Raw genomic sequence first — 27463 nt, 5'->3', positions numbered from 1 at the left:
TGCTTACTGCAGAAGACACCTTCTTAAACCACAGAGCAACAGGGAGCTGTAGGACTGGCTCTAAAGGTAATAGAATTGTAGACTCTGTTAGGTTGGAAAGGACTTCAGATCAAATGGTCTTAACACAAAGATCAAAGCAGAGCTAATGTCAGTAATGCTAGTTAACAGTGTGGAAAAGAAACACATGATTGTTCAACATTCTGTGCCTAGGATAAAATGAAGATGCAACTCAGTAACGTAGATAATGGAAACTTCCTGTCAGATAATGGGTGAAACTTCCCTTGCATAATAAAGCAAAATATGTTATGCTTCAAGTGCTGTACTGCCTACAAACACGGGGAACTTCATGATACTAACCTTAGCAGTGTTGTTTGTGGTTAGATAAAGATTTCATTTGTAAAAAAGGCTGTGAACTAAACTCAGATAATCTGAGTTATAATAACAACTGCATTGTTATGCAGTTAGCTAACCATATTTAGTAGGTGTTTAATACAGTTGAGTTAACTGTCTTCCTGCTAGGCAAACAGAACTGTTTTCAACACTTCTGTATGTATAAAACATATAAATCTAGCTTGTAGAAATGTAAAACATTTTAAAAGGATTTAAGTGCATGTTTTCACAGGAATAAAGTTGAAAAGGGTTGTATTGTTTTTCCTGAAGTCCTGTAAATTATTGAATACTTTGGTTTGCTACACAGCAAGAATAGTTTTGAGGTTTTGCATATGGCAATTTAAGTCTGTACTGAATTTACTTTGCCTTTGTTTTCCCAGTAATTTCAAGTATTATTTTATGGTTGATATCTGAGCAATTCCTTTTGGGTTGTCTAGCCTCATGTTTAGTCTTAATCTAATGTAGAGATTTTAATTCAAAGGAGCTTTTCTGCACCATTTTCCTGTCTGAAATCCTGTTGTTCCAATGTCTTAGATGTTGCAGCATCTGATTTTATTGAGGAAATGCTTCTGAAGGCTGAAATTGTTTGGGAGGAAAAAATGAAAGACCCTTTAGCTGCTTCTACTTTATCTCAAGAAGAGCCATATGAAGAGATCATCCATGATTTGCCCACAATTTCCAATAAACTGTAAGTAAGTGCTGGTGGTGTTATAGAGCAATTCCCTGCAGTCAGATTATCCTTTGAACCATATCTGTCAATCTGTGAATCCTAGCTGAGTGTGCTTGGAGATATTCAAAAACTACCTGGACATGGTCCTGGGTAGCTGTCTTTACATGTCCCTGCCTGAGCAGGATGAATGGACCAGGTGCCCTCTAGGAAGTCCCTTCCACCCCCAGCCATTCTGTGATTCTGTGTGATTTGATGGATCAAATAACTTTCCTTTTTGAAATCGCCTGAATAATCTTTTGCATTTGTAACTCTCATATCTTTTTGTCAGCCTTTGTTTTATAGTTATAGATTATGAATAATAAAATATTATAATTGCCAGCAGAAATTACCTGGGGTTGCCTTAGCAGAATTATTAGAGGTTAATACTGTAGAGTTGAACACCCTTTTCTTAAGGTAGATGGGTATAGTGTGAGTAAAACTATCATTGCCTATGAGAGAAGCAAGGAAAAATCCTGAAAAGATAAAAATCAGATACATGATTGCAGATGAATTTATACTGGTCAAAATTATATTTACAAATTTATATTTAGATTTGTAATGCTTAAAATTCAAGTGGAATCAAGTAGCATTTAGCAGTGAGGAGTTAAAACTCAGTATTGAAGAGTCAATTTTTTGCCTTAAATTTAAATGTTGGTACTTTTGTATTTCTTTGTCAGCCTTAAAAAAAGATTGCTATGGGTATGTGAAAAGAAATGTACAATAGGTATGAAGCATAAATGACTGTGTTATGGTAGTACAAGACATACTGACATTTCAAATTCTTCTTTCCAGATACTGTGATATAGGGAATTTTAAAAGTTACAAGTAATGTATTTATACAGTGTGCAGTTGCCATATGTTGAAAGTATATATTTGTTAGTTGCATAATCTTGCAAAACATTGACAATAATTTTTCTGTAGTAATCACTGAAGAGTATGTGAAGAAAACAATAACCTCTGATAGAGAGACAGATAAAGCATATATGCTTCTATTTCACAGTAGTTATGGCTGGCAGAATGTGTTTGGATGCATTAAAATTTGGAAGAGGTGAGCAGCTGTCATGAAATGATCAATCTGTTAAATGCATAACTCCATGGGATATATTGATATTTAGTAAAGATTTAATATTTAATGGATGGTAAACACAGGGTGTTGTTTCTGCTTCATGATTTGCATTCATTAATACATGCAGCTGGATATATGATATTAATGTTTATGAAATTACAAATTTTTCATACTTGGTAATTCCTTACAAAATAATCAGTCCTCCAGTCTGACCCACTGTTTCAATAGCATAAACCTACTCCTCAAATTTATGTGGCCTTCAACTGTCTTTTAAATGAAAAAAAATAATCTTGAGGCACCACTTGAAGCCTTTAGATTCTGAAATGTAACTAAATAATTTATTTTTAATTATTTATATGTTTTAATACTAGAAGTAGAAGGTAGATCACTCTTGTACCTATGTAATGATGCCTAGCAAAAGTTATTCATTGGGGTTTTAGAGACTTTGAGAACAGTCATCATTCTTGTGATGAGTAAGTGATCTAGGTGATGCATTTCCATGTGTTTTATATTCTAGAAGTTAGTACTGCAGTGCACATATTGTACTGAAAACTGGTTTCAGTGCTAACACCCATTAACCTCTGGAAGACATGATCTGCACGTATTTTAAGTGGTGTGAAAATATTTTTTTCTCTACTCTTTCCTTCCTGTAATACATAGATTAAGATAGCTGATTTTTGAGAGTTTTCCATATAGTGACTCTTTATATGACAGTAATGCGACCTGATGTGTAAAAACCTTCACTGGAAGTTTTGAGAAAGCAAAGCCCACTGAAGAGAAAATCATAGAAAATGGATATATGTGTGGGATTGGATGAGTTTAGTTTCTATTGCCAATGTATCCCAGTGTGGGACTGCATGTAGTCTGTGGTGCTTGCATGAGAATGCAGCCCCAGGTGAAGCCAAAGCCCTGCTCAGCTCTGTGCCCTGACTCTGGCAGTGATCCTTTGCACATACCCATAGGGGGCCATTATTAGGATACAGCAAGCTTGAAATAATGACACTTTGGCATGTTCTTGAGACTTTTACCAGTCTTAGGTTTAAACACTTCCTCAGCCAGAGCTTTGCAGTACCCATCTATCAGTTCTGCTGCCAGTGCAGTGAAGTATCAGCTGGCCAGCCAACTATTCTGACATTGGAGCATTCCTGGAAGGCAAAATTATTTATGTATTTTTCTCATGCATGTCTCAGCTATCACTACTGAATATGTAAAATTGTTGGTGAACCATACCACACAGAGTTGCATGTTACTTATAAATCCTCTAACCTTAATTTATAGTGGCTGAAAATCAGGTGCCATCTCATAGTTAGCTCTACAGTATCATGCTTATAATTGTGAAGCCTAAAACCTTTGCAGAGAGGTATTATTCCAAACGATAGTAGACATATTCTTAAGATATAGTGAATTATCCTCCAGAGTGACACCATGCTGCATTTTGGAGAGGCAGCCTAGATGCCTGGTTTCAATTTTTTTTTTTTTTCAATGGCTAATGTTGAAAACAGAGTTTCATCCTTCATGCTCTGTTAAGACTCTTTAGAGAAATGTGTACTGTGCTAGTTTGAAGATAAATATCTGTGCTCTTCTTGTGTACCAAACCAATTTTTAGTGCTGAAGAGGAGTGCACAATAATAATCCACATATAAATTTGCTCTATTATGTATTGCATCCATTCTTCATCAACTCTCTCGATGCAAAAAGGCAGTCTGAGGTGGAAAATTTTGCAATAGTTCCTAGTAATTCTATACTGTGGCCATATTGCTTTGTGGCCATTTCTCAGAAGAAAACAGTATTCAAAAGCAGACTCAAAAATGATGAACAAACAATTATAAATAGAATGTGTTCTGTCAGCAAATCTAGTTTTGCTGGTTGAAATTTAAATTACAGCATTGATTTCTGGAAGAACACTGTGAAGAGGTGAATTGAAAGTCAGGACAGGAAACAAAATTTAGTAGTCAGTATATTTGAAATATGCTGTTACCAAACAAACCTGGCTTTCTGCATTGTACCCAATTTCATCAGTGAGGTGTGGGTGGCACGGGGCAGGGTTGCAGTTATTTCTCTTTGTCACTCCTCTTGTCTTGCTCTTTTCTTGTGCTTTACACAGGCCCTCCACAAGCTGCAGCACCTTTGAGGCCCTACCTGCTCCAGCATAGTTCCTTGGTCATAATCGACCAAGTAAATTAGCTGAAGGACAGAATTTTAGTAATGTCATGAAGTTATTTGAAGGTTGACCATTGCAGCAAACCTAAGGTCTATGCTGGAAAGTTTAGCCAGTCTTAATTCTAATGGTTCCATCAAAAGAAAATTTGTTACTCCACTGGCAAAAATACAGAATACATTAGTTGACATAGCTTACAGTTCAGAACATTAAATTGGCCATATCTGTTTAAAAGTGACTTTATGCTCATGCTATGGTCACAATGATCACTGTACTTCTACTTCAGTACCTCTGCCTGTAGAGCACAGATAGTGCATTCATCTAGGTAGTGATAATTACCAAAAAATTAAGAACTTACTCACAAAGTAATGCTAACTTAATCACATTGTATATTTTCCAATGCATGTTTAAGTAAATATTAATTTTAGTAAGGATGTGTTTCAATATCAGCACAAGAATGTGAAATAAAATTGAAATAGATGTTTTCAAGACAGCAAACCAGAAAAGAGATTCAATTTTTCTTACATTTCAATTGTTTTTTTCTATTTAACCATTTATTTAGCACTCGCCTTTCAATTATTCTAGTGTTTTCAAACACCCTTCTAATGTTTAATCTCTTCTGAAGGTTTTTTTATGTAACTTTAAGAAGTTTTTACACTGAAATTTCAGAGATTATGTGCTTTACAGGTGTCAGCTGGCCTAGAAATTGTTTGAAGCATCTCAGAATTGCCTGTGGAAGATTACAGAAATTTTCTCCAACAAAAGCTATAAGTTCAAAGGGCCTATGACAATATTACTGCAGATTCTTCCTTGATATAATTCTCTTATCAAATTAGAAGTTGTCCAAGTGCTTCCAATATTGATGATAAAACTTCCAATTTTATGATTATCAGCTCTTATGTTTCATGTTATTTCTTTCTTTTTTTCTTTTTAAATGACATGGTAGAGGATGGCAACTGGTAGAAAAACATCTCACTTTATCTTAAAAAATGTCCAATAAAAATACACTATATTTCAAATTAATTCCATACATGAAGTCTTCTTTGCATAAAAATTAAAATCACTGTTCCTCCATATAACATTGAATATTTTTTTCCAGTCAGATAGGCAGGTAGAAAGTCCTACCATGTTCAAATAATATTATCCTAGATGACACTTCTTCTTGTCTACTGTGCAACATTATTTTGGCATAAGTCCTCCTTTGTGGTTAATTATTTATCAATTATCCATTAATTTTCATAAAAGAAGACAGTTCATGCTAAACTACTTGCATGTATTAACATAAAATCTTTCCTTGCTCTGTTCTATAGTCGAGCTTTCAGAGGCATTGCTTGACTTAATCTTTTAACTTGTAGAAATACTTTTCTAAAAAGCCAGTGTTTTCTGGAAACATTTTATTTTGTTTTATGTTTCATACTGTCTTCTTGAACCTGAGTTATAATGAACTGTTAGAGTAATTTTATTTTTTTTTCACAGAATCATTCACTTTTTTGTTTTAATATGAATTATAGGTCATCCTTTCCATCACATGAAGTCCTATTAATATCTCATAAATGTACATAATACAAAGGCAATTCTTGTGTACATCATTACATGAAAAGTGCCTGTTAAATTAGGTTATTTTTGTCCTCTTAAGTTCAAAATGCATCTGTCAAAACAGTAGGCACTCATTTACCCCCACAATATTCTTTGATTTACAACCTGCTTCTCTTTTGAGACACCTGAAAGGTTAATTTGGTTGTGAGGAGTTTATAGCTGAATTTTAAGATTTAAGAAGCTGAATTTTCTAATGTGTGTTGTGTAGTTACCACAAAAGGGCAAGACTAAATGGGTAAGGTTCAACTTCACAGCAAAAAAATCCTGGATCGTCACAATTTAAAAGAAATGTCACATGAATATTGAGAAATAGATAAGTGGCAGTGCTTTGGTTTTTGATACTTGAATTTTGCTTACACTTTTCTTAAAATCTTTCTTAGTCTGTAATTAAATTTGAGCAGTTTTGGACAGTAGCATAAGGCTACTCAGAAGGAAAACATATTTAATAATGTTTTGCTCAATTCTGAATCTGGGTAAAACGTGAATTAATATTTGTCATTTATGTTTGTGCCACAGTTGTTTAATTTCTTCTACAGTCTAATCACTAATATATCTTATTCTAATTGCCAACTTCTGCTCTGCATTTCAAACTGAAAAAATGAGGGCATATCTTTTGTCCATGTGACATTTGGTAAATTTGTTACACAATTATCTATGGTAAATCTAAGCAGCAAATAGAAATTTTCATTTTTACCTATCCTCTCGATATTTTACATTTAAATGTCTGAAGCAAAATATCTTGAGGCAAAAATAACCATTTACATTTCACTATAAAATGTTTAAACTAATTCATTCAATATTTGCAGACTTACAGTTTCATGAAAGGCTTTGTTTGTCTATCTTTTATTCTGTGGGAAATGACTTTGTCTTGTTTTTCAATTAATTCTGTCTTGAAGATGTTGTATACTTTATTTCTAAAATGATGGGTGTATATTTCAGATCTGTTTCCAAGAGCAGCTCTTGTCCCGAATTGCTATCAATGTTAGCTATGAGTATTCATTTGAGTTAACTGTGTAATCATGTTTTTTTTTAATAATCAGTGAATAAACTCAAGTAACTTAGAGTAAATATAAGATTTATTTTTGCTAAGTTTGGACTTTATTCCACAGTGGAATGCACTATTCCCACATTCCCATATTAAGTCCACATTTGCTTTCAAAGAAATTATGTTCACATTTTGGCAAGGAGCTGAAGTACACTGCTTGAGATTGTCTCATTTGCACTGTCAGAATCCAGACTACTATTTTTTAAGATACTTGTATTCTCAACTCATGCAGCTGATTCCTTGCTAATTCCTTGGATGTACAACTTAGAAAAATCATCCAAGATTTTGGCATTGTTGTTTTTCAGAAGTGTCATATTGTCTGAACTGCCAGTAGGGAAAACAAGTCCATGTGTATAATAAGAATAGTTTTAACTCTTATGTGGATGAAGAGTAATGCACGTTGTTCAAGTAATTTCAAGAGTTTGCTATTTGCTTTCTTGTTTGTTTGGTTATTTTTACTTTAGCACAATTTCAGGGCAGCTTCCAGTCATAAAATGTATCTTAGATATTGCCAGATTAAAAGTAAGCTAAAAAATGATGGAATTTAAGTTTAATAACTGCAATGGCAATATATGCATTGTTACATTTAAACATACTATTTTTCAAAATAGTATTGTGTAGTTTAATTGTGCTTTTTAAATTCAGTTGAAAATTGGCTATTGCTTTGCCAAGCTAGTAGTGTCAAAAGCAGACTCATGCATATTCACTTTGGCTTGCTCAATTCTGCTTCAGAGAAGACATGCATAAAGGTGAATTTTAAATCAAAGTATGTTGCTCTGTGTCTTTGGGAACAGACCAGCCTATGTGAACAGTTTATTTCTCACAAATTTGTTTTCAGTACTTGGATCAGGAGCTTGTGTTTGAGTCCTGAGCTGTGTCTCAGTTCTGTGCTTGTGCCACCCACAATTTGATTGTCTGTCATCTTCAGTAGGAGTCTAATTGCTTTATTGATTCTCTTTGTAGCAATCCCCTGGCTTTACCAATTGCCAAGCAAGACAGTTTGCTGGAGAAAGATACCATGTTCAAAGATGCAGCTAAAGGCTTGTGTAAGCAGCAATCTCAAGACAGTGCATCTGAAAATATCACTGTGAACACCACAACCAAACTTGAGCAGGTATCAGTATGCTGTGTCTTGAAATTTTCATTAGTGCTTAGATCTGGAAGTTGTAAACTTAATGAAGCTGAAGACCATAGTACTTTTTTCCCTGACCGTAGAGCACTATCATTTGCATTATGGAGCCTTGACCACTCCCTGCAGTCTGTCTGTTTCCTCTGCAAATGGAACAGCTGCTTCCTGCCAGCTACTGGTCAGGGGCTGTGGGGAGGGCTCAGAGCCCCTCAAATTCTATTCATGGGTGACAAGAGGGGAGGGACCACTGTTAGTGCTGCCCAGTGTGCTTGTCTCAAACTTTGAGTTACAAAAGAAACACAACCTGGGAGACTGAAAAAACAAAAAGAATGTCTAAGGAATATCAAGTTGCAGTAAGTGACTGTAATTCAAAGCTAGGAATTGCCAGATTTCCAGCTGCAGTGTTAGCTCCCTTTCTTGTGATAATGTATTAGATCATCAGCGCTGATTATTTGGATACACTTTACAGTTTTCTCCACAGGAGGACAATCTCATTCAGTATATAGGATGGATGCAAAAGGAGACAATTATCTATTGCTTATAAATCCAGCGTGTCCCAGGTTTGAATGTTTAGGACTTATTTTTTTTTAAGGTTGTGCTTTGCATTTGTTTTGGGTTTTGTTTTCTTTGGATTTGTTTATGATACAAAGAGTTTGGGTTTTTTTCTGTTACACGCATTTGGGAAACACATATTCCAGAAATATTTAGCCATTTAAGAAAAAGCTACTTTAGGATCAAGGGATGGGGGAGGGTTACATTTCCATTAAAAATAATTTAATGTGAATTTGAAGCATAACAAAGGAGCAAGATATTGGTTTGATTTAAGCCACGTTTGGTTCAAAGAAACTGCATCTCTGTCTTGGCAGAAGAATGCATGCGCCTCTGCTTTTTATTTGGATGTGTTTCAGAGGAATGGCTTGATCATACGAGATCAATCAGTGCATCCATATGTAAATGATATGAGTCAATCTGTGAAAGAACTTCAGCTTTGGAATCCTGTGGAGTGCTGGTTCCCTACCCAGTCAGCGGATACCACAGCATGTTTTGCACTTGGCTTACATCTTGTTTTCATGTCATGCAATTTCTGAGGTTGCTGACTGATGTGATTTGGTAGAAACTGCCTTTGCAAGGGACAAGCACTGCTGGTCCGAAAAGTGAATGCTTGAAACCCTTTAAGGAGGAATCATCCTATAATTGTAGGAAAAGAGAGGGGAGTATTTAGCTTACAGTCTTGCCAAGACTATTGCTTGCTTCTAGATGTTCAACAGAAGTGTGTACAAGAACACAAATACTTTTTTTCTGTCTGAATAATTTTGATGTAAACCTCATCAAAATTATTCAGGTTTTCATTATTGCTAAGCTAAGCTTTTGCTTTATAGTTTGGGCACTAAAACATGCGCAGAAAGTGATAAGATTAACAGATTAACTTTCAGTCTTTCAGATGAAAATGAACAAACAGAAGTTTTTATGCTGATAGTTTCATTACCAACTACGATTTTGAGTCTCTTCAGAGTCTCAGGGCAGATTTTCAAAAGCACTCCTGTTGTTTCACTGCTTACTACAGTGGAACCTCCCACAATAATTACAATTCAAAGACAAGAGAGCAGACTTAGAGGTGAAACTCTTTTAGCTCTTTTATTTGAGAAATTTCTACAGGAAACAATCTGAAATTCTATTCTAATCTAGCTAGGAGTGTGTATCCTATGTTTTTTTAGGAACAGGGAAAACTAGAAAATATCTCTAGTTGCTGAATTTGGAGAGATGCATGGATAGGAAAAGGCCTGAGAAATTATCATTTGCAGGGCATAAGTTAGAAATACTGCTATTTTAGTGAGTTTTTAAATTACTGGTTGCATTAGAAAAGAATTATTACAACTTTTCAGTTGGCAAGGGCTTAATGAGCTTTAGCTCATATGAAGGAAGTAAAGAGTCTCTAGATTTGGTCAAATTAAAATATGTAATATTTTTCCTTTTGATGTAATTGTGATCCTGCAAGTAGAGGGATTGTATTCTCTACTGCTTGCCAAGCATTATGAACTGTAGGTATGTTTGTATCATATCTGTATTTGTCTTAATAATATTTAGACCTTAGTTTCTAAAGACAAAAGTTTTCCATTTAACACTTTTTATTATTATTTTTTAATTTCACAACTTGGGAAATAAAGCTTTGTTTTAGTGCTGATAACAAAGGAAATCTTTGAACAACACCTTCCTGCTGTTTCTGCCTTTTGGGTATACTAATCTAAGGATTGTCTAATGAGTTGTCTTTTATTCTTACTAGTTGCATTCAAAGTACACTCAAAGTAATCATGTTCTGTTTAATTTTTCAGTAGGATATGTGGAGTCATTACTTGGATTTTATGTTCATATATTATTTAAATATATCAGGATGATATTTTGTATGCTTTATGTCAGAAACACCACACATTCTTAGGCAATCTGGCAGGCAGATTAGGCCTTTATTGGGGGGTCAAAAAGAAAAAATTGATCCTAGCACATTTCAGGCATGCATTTTTAATAGAAAAAGCCTGTAAGTTTTTTGGTTTAGAAAGAAATAACTATTCAAATTTATGTATCACTTCAGATTTCTTTAATTGCAAAAATGTTGAAAAATAGCCTTAAGAAAATATTATTTCCTAGATAGATTTTTATTACTTGAAGTATAGGAGATGGGGGATGAAGTGACTACTTCAATAAAGCCTTTTGGACCTTTCTTGGCTTGTATTAGCTTTTTTTTTTTTTTCTATTTAAAAGGTGTTCTTTGATCATCAGTAATGTCAAGATCTGTGCTGCCAAACAAAGAAGGCAGTATGAATAATTTTCAGAATTTTATCATATTCTCAATTTCTCTTCCTCTCATCTGGGAAGGATATTTTTTGATAACAGATTCAAGTTAATAGCTTGGAATTGAATTACATGCTTCATGCTGCAAATAAATATAAGTTAAATATTTTATTTCTCTAAATTGAGTCTTCTTTAAAAAATAAAATTGTCCTTTGGTTCTTGTTTATTTATTGTTGGCCACATGAAATGTGTGATAGAGTATCCCCTGATGCCCTTTAGATTGTTCCAGTGTGAATCATGACACAGACAAGGCTCAGCTGCATAACATAATATTACACATAAGAGCTGGGATGTATATATATTTCAGTGACACAAGTCAAGTATGTAAAAAATATATTTAACTAAATAATATATATAACTATAAAACTATATATAACTAATCTATGAGCAGATTCTGAACGTTGTTCAGTGTATGGAATTGAATATAGTAAATAGAAATCTTCATTGTAAGCACTACAAAAATCTAAAAACTAATCACTCCCAGAGGCATGGTTATGTTGGAACTTCTGCTGTATGTATGGTTTTTTTTATTTTTTGTCTCATGACATATACATCATGCAATTAAAATGACAGCCAGATAGATGCATTGAGCTAAAAAACACATCTGTATGCTCAGAAAAGTGGTTGAGAATGGGAGCTTAAGGTGCCTATAAATAAGATATTAAAAATATACATATCGTTTAGTGTTAAGGCAAATCAGTTGTGAGTTTAAGGGATTTAGAGTGTCTTATTTCTATGTGATTATTTGCTTGCTGAGCTATGGAATTTGATGCAATGAGTCAGGTAGAAAATGCTGAAACTCCAAATCCTAAACTTTGTAGAAAAATGTTGAAAAGATTTTGATTTCCTTACTTGGAGTTTTACTGAGCACTTCACATTTCTAACCTTACTTACTGAATGAGCATTTTTGGCCATGCCTAGATTATTAAATAAATGCCAGCCAGTGCCTGTTTCCTGGTCTAGGGCTGTGTGGGATGACTCCATAGACATCTGTAAGGCAAAACTTTTTTCCCTGCAAAGATGAGGCCATGTCCAAATGACCTATGGGAAATGATTATTGCCATGTGACCTGAATGTTACTGAGATTTCATCTGCATGAGTGCTAGCTGATAGGAACCAGGAATGCATAAGGAAGTGTGCTAAAAAGTTGAGAAAACATGGAGAATCCCAGGGCAGTATTTTTATCCAAGCCTTGCTTTTATTTACAAATACCTAGCAGAGGTTTAATCTTTGTAGAGATAGATTAAAAGATGTTCATTCTATGGCACAGATGTTCTGAGTTTTGATAGCACTCAAGGGAGTACAGCGAAGGCAATGCCTGTTTTGTTCCTTCATGCCAGGTGAGCGCACTATTAAGGAAGGAATGCCACAGACTTGTCTCTCTGCTCTCTCTCTACAAGACACTTAAAAATATTCTTGGAATTCTTTGGGTTTTTTTTTCCTCTATTCCAATGTACATCATCAAAGACAAATTCCAAAATGCAATTTAATTTTTTGTTTTGCCAAGTGGAATTCTTGTTTTCTAGTCAGCTGTATGTCCGACTGCCATAATTAAAAACAAAAAGGGCAAGAAATGCCATTTTCTGTGTGACAGAGGGATCTTCATTCACTTCAGTGGGGTGAGGAACAAACCTCTCCAATAGGTAGACAATGGGTGCCTTACACCTAAAAGGCACAGGTAGTGAAATCTGAATATCAGGTTTTCTGAACGTGACCTTGAACCTATGGCAACTGAGCTGCAGCTTGGAAGTTCTGTGTCAGATCTCCAGTACTGAACACAAGTATCCATTGTCTTTGGGCTCTTCCCCATGGCAGAAGCAAGCTCCATGATCCCTCCAGTATCTCCCAGTCTGCTGCTGTCTCTGATCTCCTGTCACTGACAAAAGCTGAACGTGCTGAGGTGTTCATCAAAACAGGGCAGTGCCTGCTTTTCTCTTGAGCCTTCACTTTAAGCAGAGCAATAGAAGAAAGAAGTATCATCTTAATTGTCCATTCTCAAAATAGACCCTAAGTTATTATAGTAAACTCTGAACAAACAACTTAATTCTACTGCCATTCATGTGAGAATTTTCTGTTTCTGGGTATTTTGCTGACATAAAAAATGAATCAAACTGCATTTGAAGTGTAGACCATTATTTATAAGCACACTGCTTAATGTGTCAGTGTTTATTTTGTCTTTAATCAAATTTCCTTTATCACTGATTCTATTTTCTTCTGTCTCCCATTTTAAGTGTAGGTCATTATTTATAAGCACACTGCCTAATGTAGCAGTGTTTATTTTGTCTTTGATCAAATTTCCATTATCACTGATTCTTTCTTCTTCTGTCTCCTGTCTCATTCTTTTGGATCTTTTTGGTTTCATTATGTTTTTATTTACCCTTTCAGAGTTTATATTATTCACCCTAATTGCAAAAGTGTTAAACAATTCCACTCACCAGTTTTGGCTAAAGTGGACTCTTCTGATTATCTTATGGTTTCCCTAACAACACATTTCCAATTTCTTACTAACTTGCTTCTCTTCTGCAAGAAAAATTCAAGTACAATTTCAAATCCCATATGATAAAGAGTGGTCTGAGAGCTTCGTTAAATACTGCAAGAAATACTTTACAAGTCCAGTAGCTAATTTCTTGATTTCTTCTGCTATAAACATTTAATGAAGAGAGCAGGAAAATTGCATTTGATCCAAGAATCTTTATGAGTTTAAGAACTGAAAATTGCGCTCTGGTATCTTCTAAAGAGCCCATCAGACTCATGCAGTAATACACCATAACATTGATATTAATTTTTATATTCTTCTCTTGATTAATGATGTGGATTTATTGGGAGTCACAGCTTATCAGTTTCCTAATGCATTTTTTCCCATAAATTCTAGTGGTCTTGGTTTATACTGTAGAGTTAGAATATTATGGTACAGAATGATTCACTGTGAAGTTACTTTATGTCTCTAATTTGTGTTTTCTAGATCAAGCTGATGCCTCCAGCTCCAAATGATGACCTGGCCTCTCTGAGTGAGCTAACAGACAGCAGCCTACTTTACGAGATTCAGAAGCGTTTCAACAACAATCAGATATATGTGAGTTGCTATTCACCTATCAATAGTAAGCTTTCAAAAAAGACCAAAGAAGAGAACAGGAGAATTATGATTGCTGTCATAATTACTGGACAGTAACCTGCTCCAAACTCATACTTAGTTTTAAAAGGATGAGGGCATGTATGTGTGTGTTAGCCCTGCAATTCCTCAAGATTGTGTAGGAAAAGGAGAAATAAAAAATAGGATATCACTTCAGACAGGTTTGAATAGAATTTATGTGTGTTTATTTCATGGAGGAAGTAAGTTGGTAAACATTGATCAATGCATTTGTCATGAATGGGTGTTTTAAGGTCACTCCAATCACAGTGTGGTGGGGTGGGAGTGCACCACCATGATTTATAATCTTCCTTTTCACACCACCAAAAGAGCCTTCCATTTTCAATGCTGTGTTAATTTAGTACTGGAAATGTAAAAGAAATTAGTATCTAAAGAGCTTAGAATTCTGCATGGGAGATTTAATTATTCATTTCTTCTAGCATCAGAGAAATAATTATATTGTAGTGTTAATCATCTAGATACCAAAAGAAATTTTTGTATCCCTGTCCATACCTTACCCATAACTTATTACTAACTTACTAAACAGCTGAGTGGAATGCAAATGTGAAACGAGTATATTATTTTTAAATTTATAAGTTGATTACACTATTTAGACTAAGGGAATATGGGGAACTGTTATGTTGCTGTGATGGGAACTTCAGTTTTATGTGTTATGACATTCAATGGTAAAAAAAATCCTGGGGTCTGGAGTCATGGATCAAATGCTAAAAAATACTCATTATATGAGTATTTATTTTTCTTTATCTCATTTTCAAATATACCAGATAACTTAATCTGAATTAATGAAGATCCACAGAGGAAGTCTTTTATTTTAAGATGCTGAAGATTTCACCTGAAAGGATCTTGTACTCTGGAATTCTCTTAGCTTAATAGAATTTGTAGGCAGCAATCACTAGTGTTCTGCTCAACAGCAGCCACTGTGCTTTGGTAGTGTCAGCTCCAGTGCTGAAGATGCTTGCATCTTGACTTGGTTCTTAGACTTAGAAGGAAAAGTCCCAGCCAAAGTCCTCATTACCACTAAACACTTCCTGCTTCATCTTCTTTTTTAGCTTTATAAAGATTCATTCTGCCAGAAAACCCAACAGTGAACTCAAGGTTGATGAGAGAAGGGAAAGAAATTGATGCATTTTAGAAGAAATCCAGTGCCTTTACTTTGAAAGACAATATTTTCCACCTCCCCAAATCACAATGATTCATCTTGAAAAAGACAACATGACTGGAACTGTTCACACAATGCTTTGCTGTCTGAGCTCCTCAGAGACAGAAGTCTGGCAATTTTTGCATTCTAATAACAGCAGCTATTTATGTGGAGTGAAAAGTATAACAGCAAGAGTGGCCTACAATCTTACACTTAAGTGGACAGAATTGTAGAATGGTTTGAGTTGGAAAGGACCTCAGCCATGGCCAGAGACATCTTCCAGTAGAAGATGTTGAGCTCAGGGCCCCATCCAGCCTGTCTGTGCACATTTCGAGGCATGGGGCATCCTCTGGGCAAGCTCTTCTAGTGCCTCACCATTGTCACAGTACAGATTTTTTTTCCTAGTAGCTATTCCAAATCTTTCCTTTCAGCTTAAATCCACTCCTCCTCATTCTCTCACTACAATCCCTGATAAAGAGTCCCTCCCTATCTTTCCTGTAGGCCCCTTTAGGTATTGGAAGGTTGCTATAACTTCTCCCTGGAGCCTTCTGTCTCAACTGTCTCAACTTTCTCAGCCTATCTTCACAGCAGAGGTGCTCCAGGCCTCTGATCATCTTTGTGGCCCTCATTTTGCCCTAGCAGGCCCATGTCTTTGCTGTGCTGGGACCCAGAGCTGGATGCAGTGCTGCAGGTGGGCTCTCACCAGAGCAGAGCAGAGGGGCAGAATCCACTCTCACAGTGCTTGTGGTGCAGCCCAGGCCACAGTTGGCTTTCTGGGCTGCAAGAGCACACTGCTGGCTCATGTCCAGCCTCTCATCCATCAATATCCCCAGTATGAAATAGAAAAATCTTACAAACTTGCAATTATTAGATGATTTACTCTTTCTGATATGGTCAGGGTAGCTTTTCTAGATTCATGCTCATAAGTTCCTATACGCATACACTTGCATAAAGACTTGCATGTGTATCAATTGCTCCATTTTACCCCACAAGCAACATATTTTAATGTATTGGCTCTGGATAACCAGTGAAGCATTTTTAAATTATGTCTTCTATTCCATAAAAATCACTTGAGGAGCTTTTTTACGTGGTAGGCATGCCAGGAGTTAGACTCGATGATCCTTGAGGGTCCCTTCCAACTCAGCAGCTTCTGGGATTCTGTGACTTTTTTTTTTTTTTTTAGTTTAGCAAGTGGTAAGCTACAAATTAATTTTCAAATAATCTACCAATAATATATGTAGTGCAATTTTTCTCTGCATAATTTTCAGTTATGAAGAATTCAATTTTATTACAAAAAATACTAATTAATTCTGTTCAAAATGTAAATTTAGATCTCAAATTCAAACTGTGGAGTTAAAAGCTCAGAATTCATGAATTATGTTTAGCATGTTGTTAGCTAGATTTACGAGTTCTTTTTGGAAGAAAGCCATTAACCTCCTGAAAAAATTAATTTGTTATTTAATAAAGCAATTATGCCTTCTTTTTTTCAGACCTACATTGGTGATATACTGTTACTTGTTAACCCGTTTAAAGAACTTCCTATTTATTCCACCATGGTAAGCATTCTCTTTTAAAAAGTTTGCAGATATTTTTTCACAATTCATATAGTTCATTTGACCGGTCAAACCCCTAAAATTAATTAATGTATATGCACATTTTAAAGGGGGGGCATCTCAGTTTTAATATTTTAGCAAAACCTTAAAAATTTCTTCCAAGATACAACTATTTTTTCTGTGTCTTTCTAATAAGACAGCCATTTTAATAACACTGAATGAGCAGGACCTCTTTTGGTTGTTTAAAAATAGTTCCTGATGACCTTGGTGGTTTCTGCTGCTGTCAAACTTATAGAAAAAGATGCATACTTCATACAGTGGTTGTTTGAGTTCACAGCCCTTGCCCAAAGCATGATTATGGAGATAACAACCTTGGATGGTGCACAAAGGCACAAAATGTCTGTCTGTGTTTCACACCAGGCTCCTCATTTGGGGCACTGCAGAGAGCAAAACGCTGAGCACCAGCTGAGCACTGCCCTGGGTCAGGCGCAGGGAAGGGGATTGTGCCAGGCACAGGCAGCATTTGGGCAAGGGGGATTGAGCCATGTGAAAACATCCAAGGGTTTTGATCGCTCCTTCTTATTCACCCAGACATTTTAGAGATACAGCATTGGTGAAACTTAATTTATCCTCCCCTCTTATCTTCTCATTGATGCACAGAGATCACAGAGCTCAGCCTCCATGATAGGGAATGTCCAAATATGTCTACTTAACCTACAGGGATTATAAAGGGTTAAAAATTCGGGAAGCAAATTGTAATTTATGGCTGTTTGCTGCATCATGTGGCTTGGTGTATAACAGTAGTAAATCTGAGAGAAAGAAACACAGTGATGTTCATGGTAGAAGCAGCAGATTCGAAGTAGGGAGTCTGAATTTATTTCTAGAAATGGAAATCATCCATCATCCCCAAGGTTTTAGATGATGGTATTTCTTCCTGGCACTGTGTATTTTATATTGGATACATGATCTTGTGCACCAAGAGAGAGAACTGTAAAGAGGAAGAGTTTACATATTAAAATGTTTCCTGAATGTTTGCTGCATCTTTACTTCTCTGTGATAGATCTATTTAATTAAGTTCATCATGAGACACTTTTTTGTCCTGTAATTGTTTGGGTCACCTTGGATAATAATTGCCTTCACTTCATCTTTGTAATCTCCACGCTATTGTGCATTATGCAGGTATTTCCCAGATGATCAAGAAACCATGGCTGTAAAACCACTTTGTTTTTGAAATGCTCCAGTATAGTGCAGCAGCTTAGCTGATGTTGTATTAAAGTCTCTAAGTATTAGATGGTCTGTGTATTAAAGTAATAAAAAGTGATGAGCTCAATTCCTCACTAAATGCTGACATGCTATATGATGTGCCTCATTAGTTAGCATTTTTGTTTCAGGTATGTAGTTTGTTACCTGTCAAAAAGAAAAGGAATGCAAACATGTATTGAGCATTATACTACTTTTAGAACAAGGATGAAGCAATGAAAATATTATAATTTATATCTTTTAATAACAGCCACATTTTATGTTTCCTTCTTTTTTAAAAAAATGTACATAAATTGACAGAAAATTTTGTTATTGTGCAGTGATTGCCTACACTTTATTCCAATAAAATACTACCAAAATAAAAATTTTATAAGAAATCATTCACTCTGAGATGACAGAAAGAATCACTCATTAATGGACACTGATGTACTTTGCTCCTCATGAAATTCCATGTAATTGCAAGATGACAAAATTACTGCATTTCTACATAGAAATACACTCTACAACTACACTGCACATTACAATAGCATTTTACAAGGAACATGCAAGTACAATTTTGAAGGTATCATAGTGACTTTAGAAATGCTTGAGCTGTGGTCTTGCTGCTTTGTTAAATTCGTGCAGAATTTACTTGTGCTCAATTAGGACAAATATATTCTTGAAGTTCATGTTAGAAAAATACATAAACTTGCCACATTTTGCATGGAGCATACTTGTGTGAAGGTTTTTCTTTGTACTTTGTGACATTCTGAAATGATTCCTGGAGAATTGGTGTGGATTTAATCCTTTTTGTCTGGTAGCCCTTAAGGCCTGACTGAGAAGATACCATGGAGGATTCATTCAGCTTCACTGTTGTAGATACACCAGGATTAAATAGTTTAGTATTTAATTAAATAAGACAGCATGGGACAGAAAGGGGTGACATATCAGGATATCCTCACAAAAAATAATAAAAATAAAAAAAAAGAAGTGGTTTCTATAACAGATAATTGGATTTACTCAGGCTTTAAGGGTAGTACATGTAGCCAGCTATGTGTGTCAGGAGTTATTCTATATTGCAGAGAGCCTATTCGTAGGAGACTGCTCTGCCATGTAATAAATTATTAGTTTATAAATTATTCCTTTAACTTTTCATGGGATGTTCATATTTAATTTTGTAAATTTTCAAGTCAAGGCATTGAAAAACTATAAATGTAAGGCATTAAAAAGTAGCTTACTAGGTTTTCTTTTACTTAATGCACAAACCAGCACTGTTAAGTCGTCTAGTTATGTTTCATTTTGTATCTTTAATTAGACCTTCTGTGTTTAAAGATCTATTTTCTGTAATTAAGATCTTCATAGCTGTTGTAAAAGTATCGCTTCTATACATGGAGAAGTTCTGTTCATAATGCTTAGAAAGCTTTACAGAAGATCCAAGATTAAGGGGGTGAAACATAACTGTTTTGAAATGCATTTATCATTTTAATTTTCTGCAATTTTTCAGGTCACTCAGCTTTATTTAAGTAACTCTGGAAAACTGTGTTCCTCACTTCCCCCACACATATATTCCTGTGCTGAAAGAGCTTACCACATGCTATTTCAGGAGCAGCGTCCCCAATGCTTTATCCTCAGGTGAAAATTTATCTTTCTATTAATTAATTTGTACCTCCTGCCTTTCAGCAGTTTCCCTTGGGCCTCAGCAGTTGAGATTTCCATTTTATTTTTTCTCTAACTGATGTTTTTTTTCTGTGTACTGATCTCTGTATCATACATTAGAGCAAAATAGAAATGAAAAAGGTTTAATTACATCTCAAGTTCATAAATTCTCTTGGGCGATTGCCACTCCATGTAGCTGCATCTAATTAGGAACAAGAGTTAATGGTAAAGAATTCAAAACTGCTGTGTGTTTGCTGATATGACATGAATCAGGATTAGAAACAGAATCTATTGACAATAAAATGATAAGTCCTTGACTAAATTATAAACCTCTGTGGTGAGGCGCCTGTATTGGAACATGCAATCTGCCTCTGTTTGTGTGACCGTGAGTTTGTTCTTTAGCTCTCCAAGCTCAAAATGGACTTTAAAATGGGACTTTAGCCTTTAACCCTTACTCACAGTGATTGCTAATTTTGTGAGTCAAAAAGTCATAATGAATACATAAAATGAAATGGTCTAGCTTGTTAACAATCAGGAGTGTCAATATCCAATGATACTGTTGTGACATAAATGACATATTTAAGCCAAATAATCTGGAATGGGGAGAAGTCTTTGTTTTTTACAATGGAATTCATTGAAAGCTTTGGATTTCCTCAGTTTAGCATCACTAAAAGCATTCTGTTCAGTTTATTTTTTTTTAAAGTATAATTCCATGTGTTTTAAATGCAATGGGCTCCTGCAGTACAGTTACATATTTGTATTGAAACATTGTTTAGAAATACACTATCCAATTCAGCTTAATTTTAGAAATATAATTTCCAACTAACATGAAAGATTGATCAGTTACAGATAGCATTACTGATAATACAAGACTCATTCCTTTGTATTTAACAGTTTTGCTTGCACATATTTGTTTCAAGTCTAGAAACTTCAGTCACTGCGAGCAATACTCAGTGTCTCACTTACCTACTCTGAAAATGGAGAAGAAATTAGTTGTTCTGACTCCCAAAAGTGTGCGAACTTAGTCACTCTTCCCTGGATGTACCTTACTATATTAATAGGAATTTGGAGCAGTAATGCTCCCAGTAGTACAATAAGAGATCTGTTTCAAAAGTTGATGCAGAACAGCACACCTGTTTTCCTTAAAATCTGGTGGAAATCTTATATGAACACATTCTGTCAGCAGTTTTCCATCACTTCTGATCATAGTTCAAGTACTGCAGGAGTAAGTTTTTTTGTAACGTATGGTATGCGTGTGGTATCTTTGGTCAGAATTGAAAATGAAGCACAAAAAATAAACCCCTGCCATTTATAACATCTGAAATGACAGATATATTGCTCCTTACATGTTTTGTATTTTGTCATATTTTCCCTAAATAGATGATTTATAGAATTTCTTTACAATGGGGTTGTTGTTTACCTAACAGTAATGATCCAATCATGATCCACTGTTCTGAAATCATAAAGGTATAGACAAAGATGCCTAAGATGTAGAAACTAGGGGTAAGCAAGTACTTCTCAGTACTTGCAGAAAGTAATTCTTAAAAACTGCCTGGGGTTGGCTGTTTTCTGACTCTTTTACCTGGGCTTCCTTGATTAATTGTTTCCATGTGATGGCTCTGTCTATGCCTAAGTCCCCCTCTATGCAATATATATGATAATGGATGATAATCCAAGTGCTGTAGATTTGACAGTTGTAGCTTCTTTAATTCCCCTGGGTGTATAATGGGTCATGTTCTTTGCTTCACATTACTTCACATTTTCACACTTTCAATTGGTCTTTTTCCTAACAAATATAGGTTTTAATTTTTTTTCTTAATTTCAAAACAGAGCTTATTTTTTAATTATTTGTAGTATTTGAAGAAAGAAGTTTTGAGCTGTAATTAAGGCTGTATTAACAAAATATTTATAAAGCAATAGTAGGAAACAGGCCCTCCATCAGGTAGTTACAAAGAAAAGCTAGAAAGCCAGAGGAGGAAAGGTGAGAAAACTTCATGAACTTCCTTCCTAACTAATTAAACTTCATGTTTCTTCCTGAAGTCTCACCAAAATTTCCCCTCTTTCAGTTTGTACCATTATTCCTTGTCCTGTCACTACAGTTCCTGACTAAGAGTCCCCCTTTGGCTTCCCTGCAGGGGATTTTGCTTATTTCCTCCATGCCACCACTTTTCTATTGTTTCTTTCAACATTGGTCATTCTATTGCCTTTCACCCTATTTACTCACCCTATACACTTTCCCTGTCAGAAATTCTCATTCTTTTGAATATTTATTCTACATCACAAACCAGAAATCACAGCGATCTAGATAGAATCACTAAAGTCAGAATGTACTGCAGAAAGCGGGCAGGTTGTAAAATCAATCAACTTTTTATTTTCCTTCGTGTTCCTTTTGTATTTTCTTTCCATTCTTCCTATTGTATTCTTCACTTTCAATGTCTTCTGATTCCCCATAATTACCACAACAGTAATTTCCCATCTGCAAAGAGAACCAGGCAGCATTAGTGAGCTCCTTTACTGGATGAAAGATAAAGGAGAACATAAAATTTGTGCTGTAAGTACCTTCAAAAAGACTTGAAAGCATTAGATTTGATTGGTTTGACCTGTGGTACAAGACAAGGTATCTTGATAGCTCTGACAGCCTTCATGTATATATGCAGTCAGTCAGTCTGTCTCCTATGCGGTGCTCTTTATTTGTCATCCATAAACCTTCTGTTATTTGAAATAAAGGCTTGATGGAGGTACCTTCAATCCATTCAAACAAAGCTAGCAGAGAATATAAATAGCATTTCAGTTGTGTAGCTAGCCCTGATTCCTCCCTCTCTTCCTCCTTGCCTGTCTTCTTGCAGTGGAGAAAGTGGTTCTGGGAAGACTGAAGCCTGCAAACAGATAGTGAAACACCTCACTTGCAGAGCCAGCTGCAGCAGAAATGCCTTTGATACAAAGATAAAACATGTAAGTAGCATTCCGACCACAGAGTGGAATGAAGCAAAACCTTGGCCTCTTGGATAGACAGAGATATTTGAGATGTATGTAAAAAGGTGTCATAAATTCATAAATGGCTTGTTTTCACCTCTGAAGTCACCTCTGTAAAAATTCATAAATGGCTTGTTTTCACCTCTGAAGTCAAACGAAGTTGTTTTTTTTTCCATGAATGGGAATAGGATTGGGATTAAGCTCACATTGATCTGATAAAAAGCATTTCCAAAGTGGAGATAGTTTTGTTTCTATGTTTTGGTGACTTTGGAAATCAGTGTTGCAGTGAATAGGAAACATTTCTGTGATAAGGAACTGTTTCTTATACATGAAATTAATTGCCTTCAGTAAATAAATAAATTTGCCTGTATGGTATTTTATGGACAGTATAAGAAGTGTTGAGATATCTGAAGTAACAGTATGCAGGACAGAAACTATAAACTTGCAGGAGAACTGCAAGGATTGAATGAAGTCATATGACTCCATATCTGTGTACTAAATATATTTAAGAAATAGGTAAGAGTTCTGAATATTTTTTCAGTCATAATTAATTTCCAAAATATATACCCATATTTAATTCCTTAGAAAGGTTCACTCTGAAATTTTAAATTATGCTGAACCCTGGATTGCCAATTCAAATTTTTAAAGAAATTACCTTTCCTGATGAAACTTCTCGTCTGAGATACCAACTCAGAGACAGCTATCAATGAGTCTTAATGGAGGTGGAAGAGCATAACAAATTTTGGGTATAGAAAGACCCTTTAAATCTAGCTTAGATGGGATATCTGACTTTAGATGGTAAAGGTATCGGATCTCATCTATAGGGAATAGAGTAGAGATTCTAATGTAGTTACCTTGTAAGGTGCCCTAATGAACACAGTTGTCTGGATTCATTCCTGCTGCAGTTATGCATAGCACATTAAATTAATAAAGTTACAGAGGTTAAAGCAAGTGCTGAATTAGTCTAAAAGCAAACACATAAAAGCAAGTGCTGAATTAGTCTAAAAGCAAACACATACTAAACAGCACTACTGGAGTGGAACTGGAACCGAAACTTGGCTGGCTAGTTTTCTGCTGCCACCTACTGCACAGACATCTGGTTTAATTAATAATTGTGAATGGTTTAATTTTTAGAGCTTCTGTACCACTCCATCACCCTTTCCCTTCTCAGCTAATTCATCCACCTTCATGAAAAGAGTGATGTCAGAACAAAGGTGCACCACATTGCAATCAGCTTCAAGGATGCACAGAGGAAAGTTCTGAAGGGAATCTGTCAGGGTGAAAGCAACTAATTATACACAAAAAAAGCTAAATACAATGGCTGTGACCATGAAAGCCTAACATGCAAATGCATTAGTGAGCCATACCATAAAAAATGCCTGAATCTGCTTTCCCCTGCGTTTTTCACTAGTATAATCCTAAAATAATTCTATTTGAAATCAATAATTTATGCCATTTCTGACATTATATAAAACTTGTAAATTCCTTTGCTGGGTTATTAGTATTGACTGACTGTTGCTTCACAAGCTTTCAAAGGTTTTAATATTTTTGCGAAGTATGCCAGCTCCAGGAATATGACTCCAGTCACTAGTATCCAAAATACTTGTAGGAACACTGTAGTGAACCTCCTAGGTTCATATGTGAACCTTTCACTTAAAACTGCCACTATTCTGACATTGATTTTTTGGAATATATTTATTTTGACCTGTCTCACTTAAATTTCTGTTTTGGAAAGAAACCTGCCAAGTATTTTTTAAATTCCAAGATTAAAAATTATCTTCTTTTTTTTCCCCCAATTTATTAATCACAAGCAAACCTTACAGATGTTTCTTGAAATATCTTCCCATTTATTTCCTCTCTTTTTGCTTCTTTAATATTATTTTGCAGGTAAATTGTATCTTGGAGGCCTTTGGACATGCTAAGACACCCTTGAATGCTTTGTCCAGCTGTTTTATAAAGTATTTTGAACTACAGTTTTGTGAGAGAAAAAAAACATTAATTGCAGGTAAGTATCACTTAATCTGTAAATTTTGATGTCACACACATAGAGTGTCAGATCAGAGATCCCAGTGTGCCATGCACAGAATTGGACAGCAAGGGGTTCAAGGTGCATGGAAGAGGCCAGGGGGGTTCGGGAGTGTCAGAGGAACAGATTTCACAGCCTGTGAATTGATCACTCGTCAGGAGCGGGCAGTGCCCTGTTCTAAGCAACCACAAGGTGGCAGGGAAAGACAAGAAACAAATTGGCAACAGCAATTCCTCATATTTCCCAGGAGGTCACGTTTTGTTTTATTTCACAGATCAACAAACTGAGAGAGCTGTGTAGTGCAACACTGTGAAATAAGAGTGAAAAATGTATTAAGTTGTTAAGTTGTGCTTTTTTACCTAGTATTGTATTGGGTATTTTAAGTATCCTTTAAATTAGTTAGTAATATAATCTGTTTAGTAGTAAAAAAAAACCAAAAAAACAAACAAAAAACCACCATCAACAACAAAAAAACCAAAAAAGCCAACAACAAGTATATTCTGTAATACTGAAATTAGAAGTAATTTATTTCAACTTAGAGCTTCTTTTAAAACAATTAGGAACCAAATTGTTGTTTATTCTTCTTAGAGGCAAGATAGTGTGAAATTTGTTCCTGCTTTCAGATTAAGTGTGAGTCTTCTGATCCATAGTAAGAATTCCTTAGTTTAAAAAAAAAAACCAAAAGAACAGAGACAAAACCAAAAACCTCAAAAAAAAAAAAAAAAAAAGAAAGAAAAACAAGGAAATTGAGCAAACTTTCAGTTTGAGTCTGAAAACCTGCTCTTTAAAAGCAGTCAGAGAGAATTTATGCCTTTCTGGTCCACATAGGTCATCATAAAGCTACTCACTGTCAAAGCAAGGTATGTCTGCAGAAACAACTACACACAGTTTCCTACTTGCACTGTTCCTGGATGCAGAAGCTGTATGGCATGTATGGCAAGAGACACTTTTGGTCCAAGTAAATTAGATTCTGTTAGATAAGCATTTCCAAATCTACTCTTATCTTTTTTTTTTTTTTTTTTTTTTTTTTTTTTTTTTTGTAATTTTAAATGTGTTTGTGCTTTCTGAAGAGTTTCCTAAAAAAATTCTTTGGAAATCTTTCCAATTACATTTTCTTGAGACAGTTCACTGTACTCTAGGAAATATGGTAGTTCCTTCATGGGAAATGTCATGCATGGGAATTTGCTAACACTTTTTTCTGGTTTGTTTTATAATGAGTGTAGGATAATTGCAAAGGAAATTCAAAACTAAAAATGTGTGATTTTGTTTTTCATTTATAAGCTCTTGTGGGAGGAATGCAAATTTAAATATACATTAGCATGGACTGAAGAGCATCTCAGTTCAGTTTGTAAAAATAAACCTCCATCTCTAAAGCTAAAATTTTATAGACCCTTTGTATTGTACCTATTTAATTTTAGTATATTGTGTCTATAGAGACATGGGTTTATGGACAGCTTTACTCAGAACTGACAGTTTAATTCACAGCCACTGCCTTGACAAGATCAGTTAAACAGGTTCTTGTGTCAGTTTTCTGATACACTGATTCTGTAGTTTTATGATTCTCAAGCCATAGGCATCAAATGAGAAAATGCAAAGGTAGTCAGGTCAATTAACAAATGTAAACAAATTACTTATCTACCCTGCCATTCCCCAATTATTTGGGAATTGAATCAGTTATTTTTGCCAACTGTAAGGTAGCTTAAAGTTACATAATTTATGGTGAAGAGAGACATGCCTTGCTATAGCAGTAGAAATATATTATATATTTCTGAAATTGGCAATTGTTCCTGCTGTTTGATTTGCACAGTAGATTTTGCCATTTCTTGGCCACTGCTAAGCATCACATCTGAGTGAAATTGTCCCAGGTTTAGACCACCATAAATGAGAAAAGAATAATGCATATTCTCTTTGGCAGGTTTAAATTCCACCCAGGCATACTCTGTATTTATTTGCAAGATCATTTGCAGCAGTATATACTGTCCTGCACTGTTTAAACATAAAAGAATAATTTAAGTATGCAGAACATCTGATTTTGCTGAGCCCTGAATTCATAACTCATTGATACTAACAGGGCTAAATATGTCTAATTTGTAAACAAAAATCCAAGTGGCACTAGGCTGCCTCCATCAAAGGGTTTAGGTGGTTTAAGCTCCTCCAGAGATAGATATTACAGGTGGAGATCTGGAACAATTTACTAAGGCAGGGACCTGCAAAGTACGTGTGCACACTTTTATTACAGAGAGCAAGCCCAAGGTGGCACTCCTTGTGTTTTGAGTGGACACCAGTGAAGTTTGTGACAACTTCTTATTCATGCTGAAGTTCTTCTAGACCCTGGAAATGCTCTGACTTTTATCACATTATTATTCTTCTGGCAGCAAGTACAATGTACCTAAATAAATGAAATGAATTAAATGTTCCCCATAATTTTCATCATTAAATTTGATTTGTTCTTTAGCATAAACTGCATTTCTGCCATGATGCTTTGAAAATAAGGATGGAGAGTTTTAGTGTGGCTCTACTCAAAGCCAGTACATATATCTAAAGAGGTTTTATATGACACAAAGTTTTATTTTAGAACAAACACTTAGAATAAACTGCAGGCCAGTGATTTCATTAAGTTTTTAAAATAAATAAAGAAATCAAAGATTGATCTTTTGGCAAAAAAAAAAAATTCCTAGTGAATTTCTAACTCCCACAACATAATTATAGAAGACTGATTTTTTTTTTTTTTCCCCTCAGAATGGTCCTTCAGGTAAGTTGATATAATTCCTAAGGTGAAAATGAATGCCTCTG

At 35.2% G+C, this 27463-nt stretch overlaps 1 protein-coding gene across 4 annotated transcripts in view; it reads left to right on the top strand.

Moving 5' to 3' along the window:
* MYO16 (myosin XVI) overlaps positions 1-27463 on the top strand; it is a 361146-nt gene that overhangs the window by 177585 nt on the left and 156098 nt on the right. For all 4 annotated transcript variants that reach the window (XM_054271508.1, XM_054271509.1, XM_054271511.1 and 1 more), the window contains exons 9-15: positions 925-1078; positions 7928-8078; positions 13900-14010; positions 16714-16779; positions 19520-19647; positions 22518-22623; positions 24532-24649. In XM_054271508.1, coding sequence (XP_054127483.1) covers positions 925-1078; positions 7928-8078; positions 13900-14010; positions 16714-16779; positions 19520-19647; positions 22518-22623; positions 24532-24649 — 834 coding nt within the window. The remainder of the gene's footprint in view (positions 1-924; positions 1079-7927; positions 8079-13899; positions 14011-16713; positions 16780-19519; positions 19648-22517; positions 22624-24531; positions 24650-27463) is intronic.

This window comes from Melozone crissalis, unplaced genomic scaffold (genome assembly GCF_028551555.1).
Source record: "Melozone crissalis strain CALT ecotype California unplaced genomic scaffold, PUWL_Pcris_2 ptg000013l_1, whole genome shotgun sequence".
NCBI lineage: Eukaryota > Metazoa > Chordata > Aves > Passeriformes > Passerellidae > Melozone > Melozone crissalis.
The sequence above is the reverse complement of the archived record's forward strand: the minus strand, read 5'-3'. Positions and strand labels throughout refer to the sequence as shown.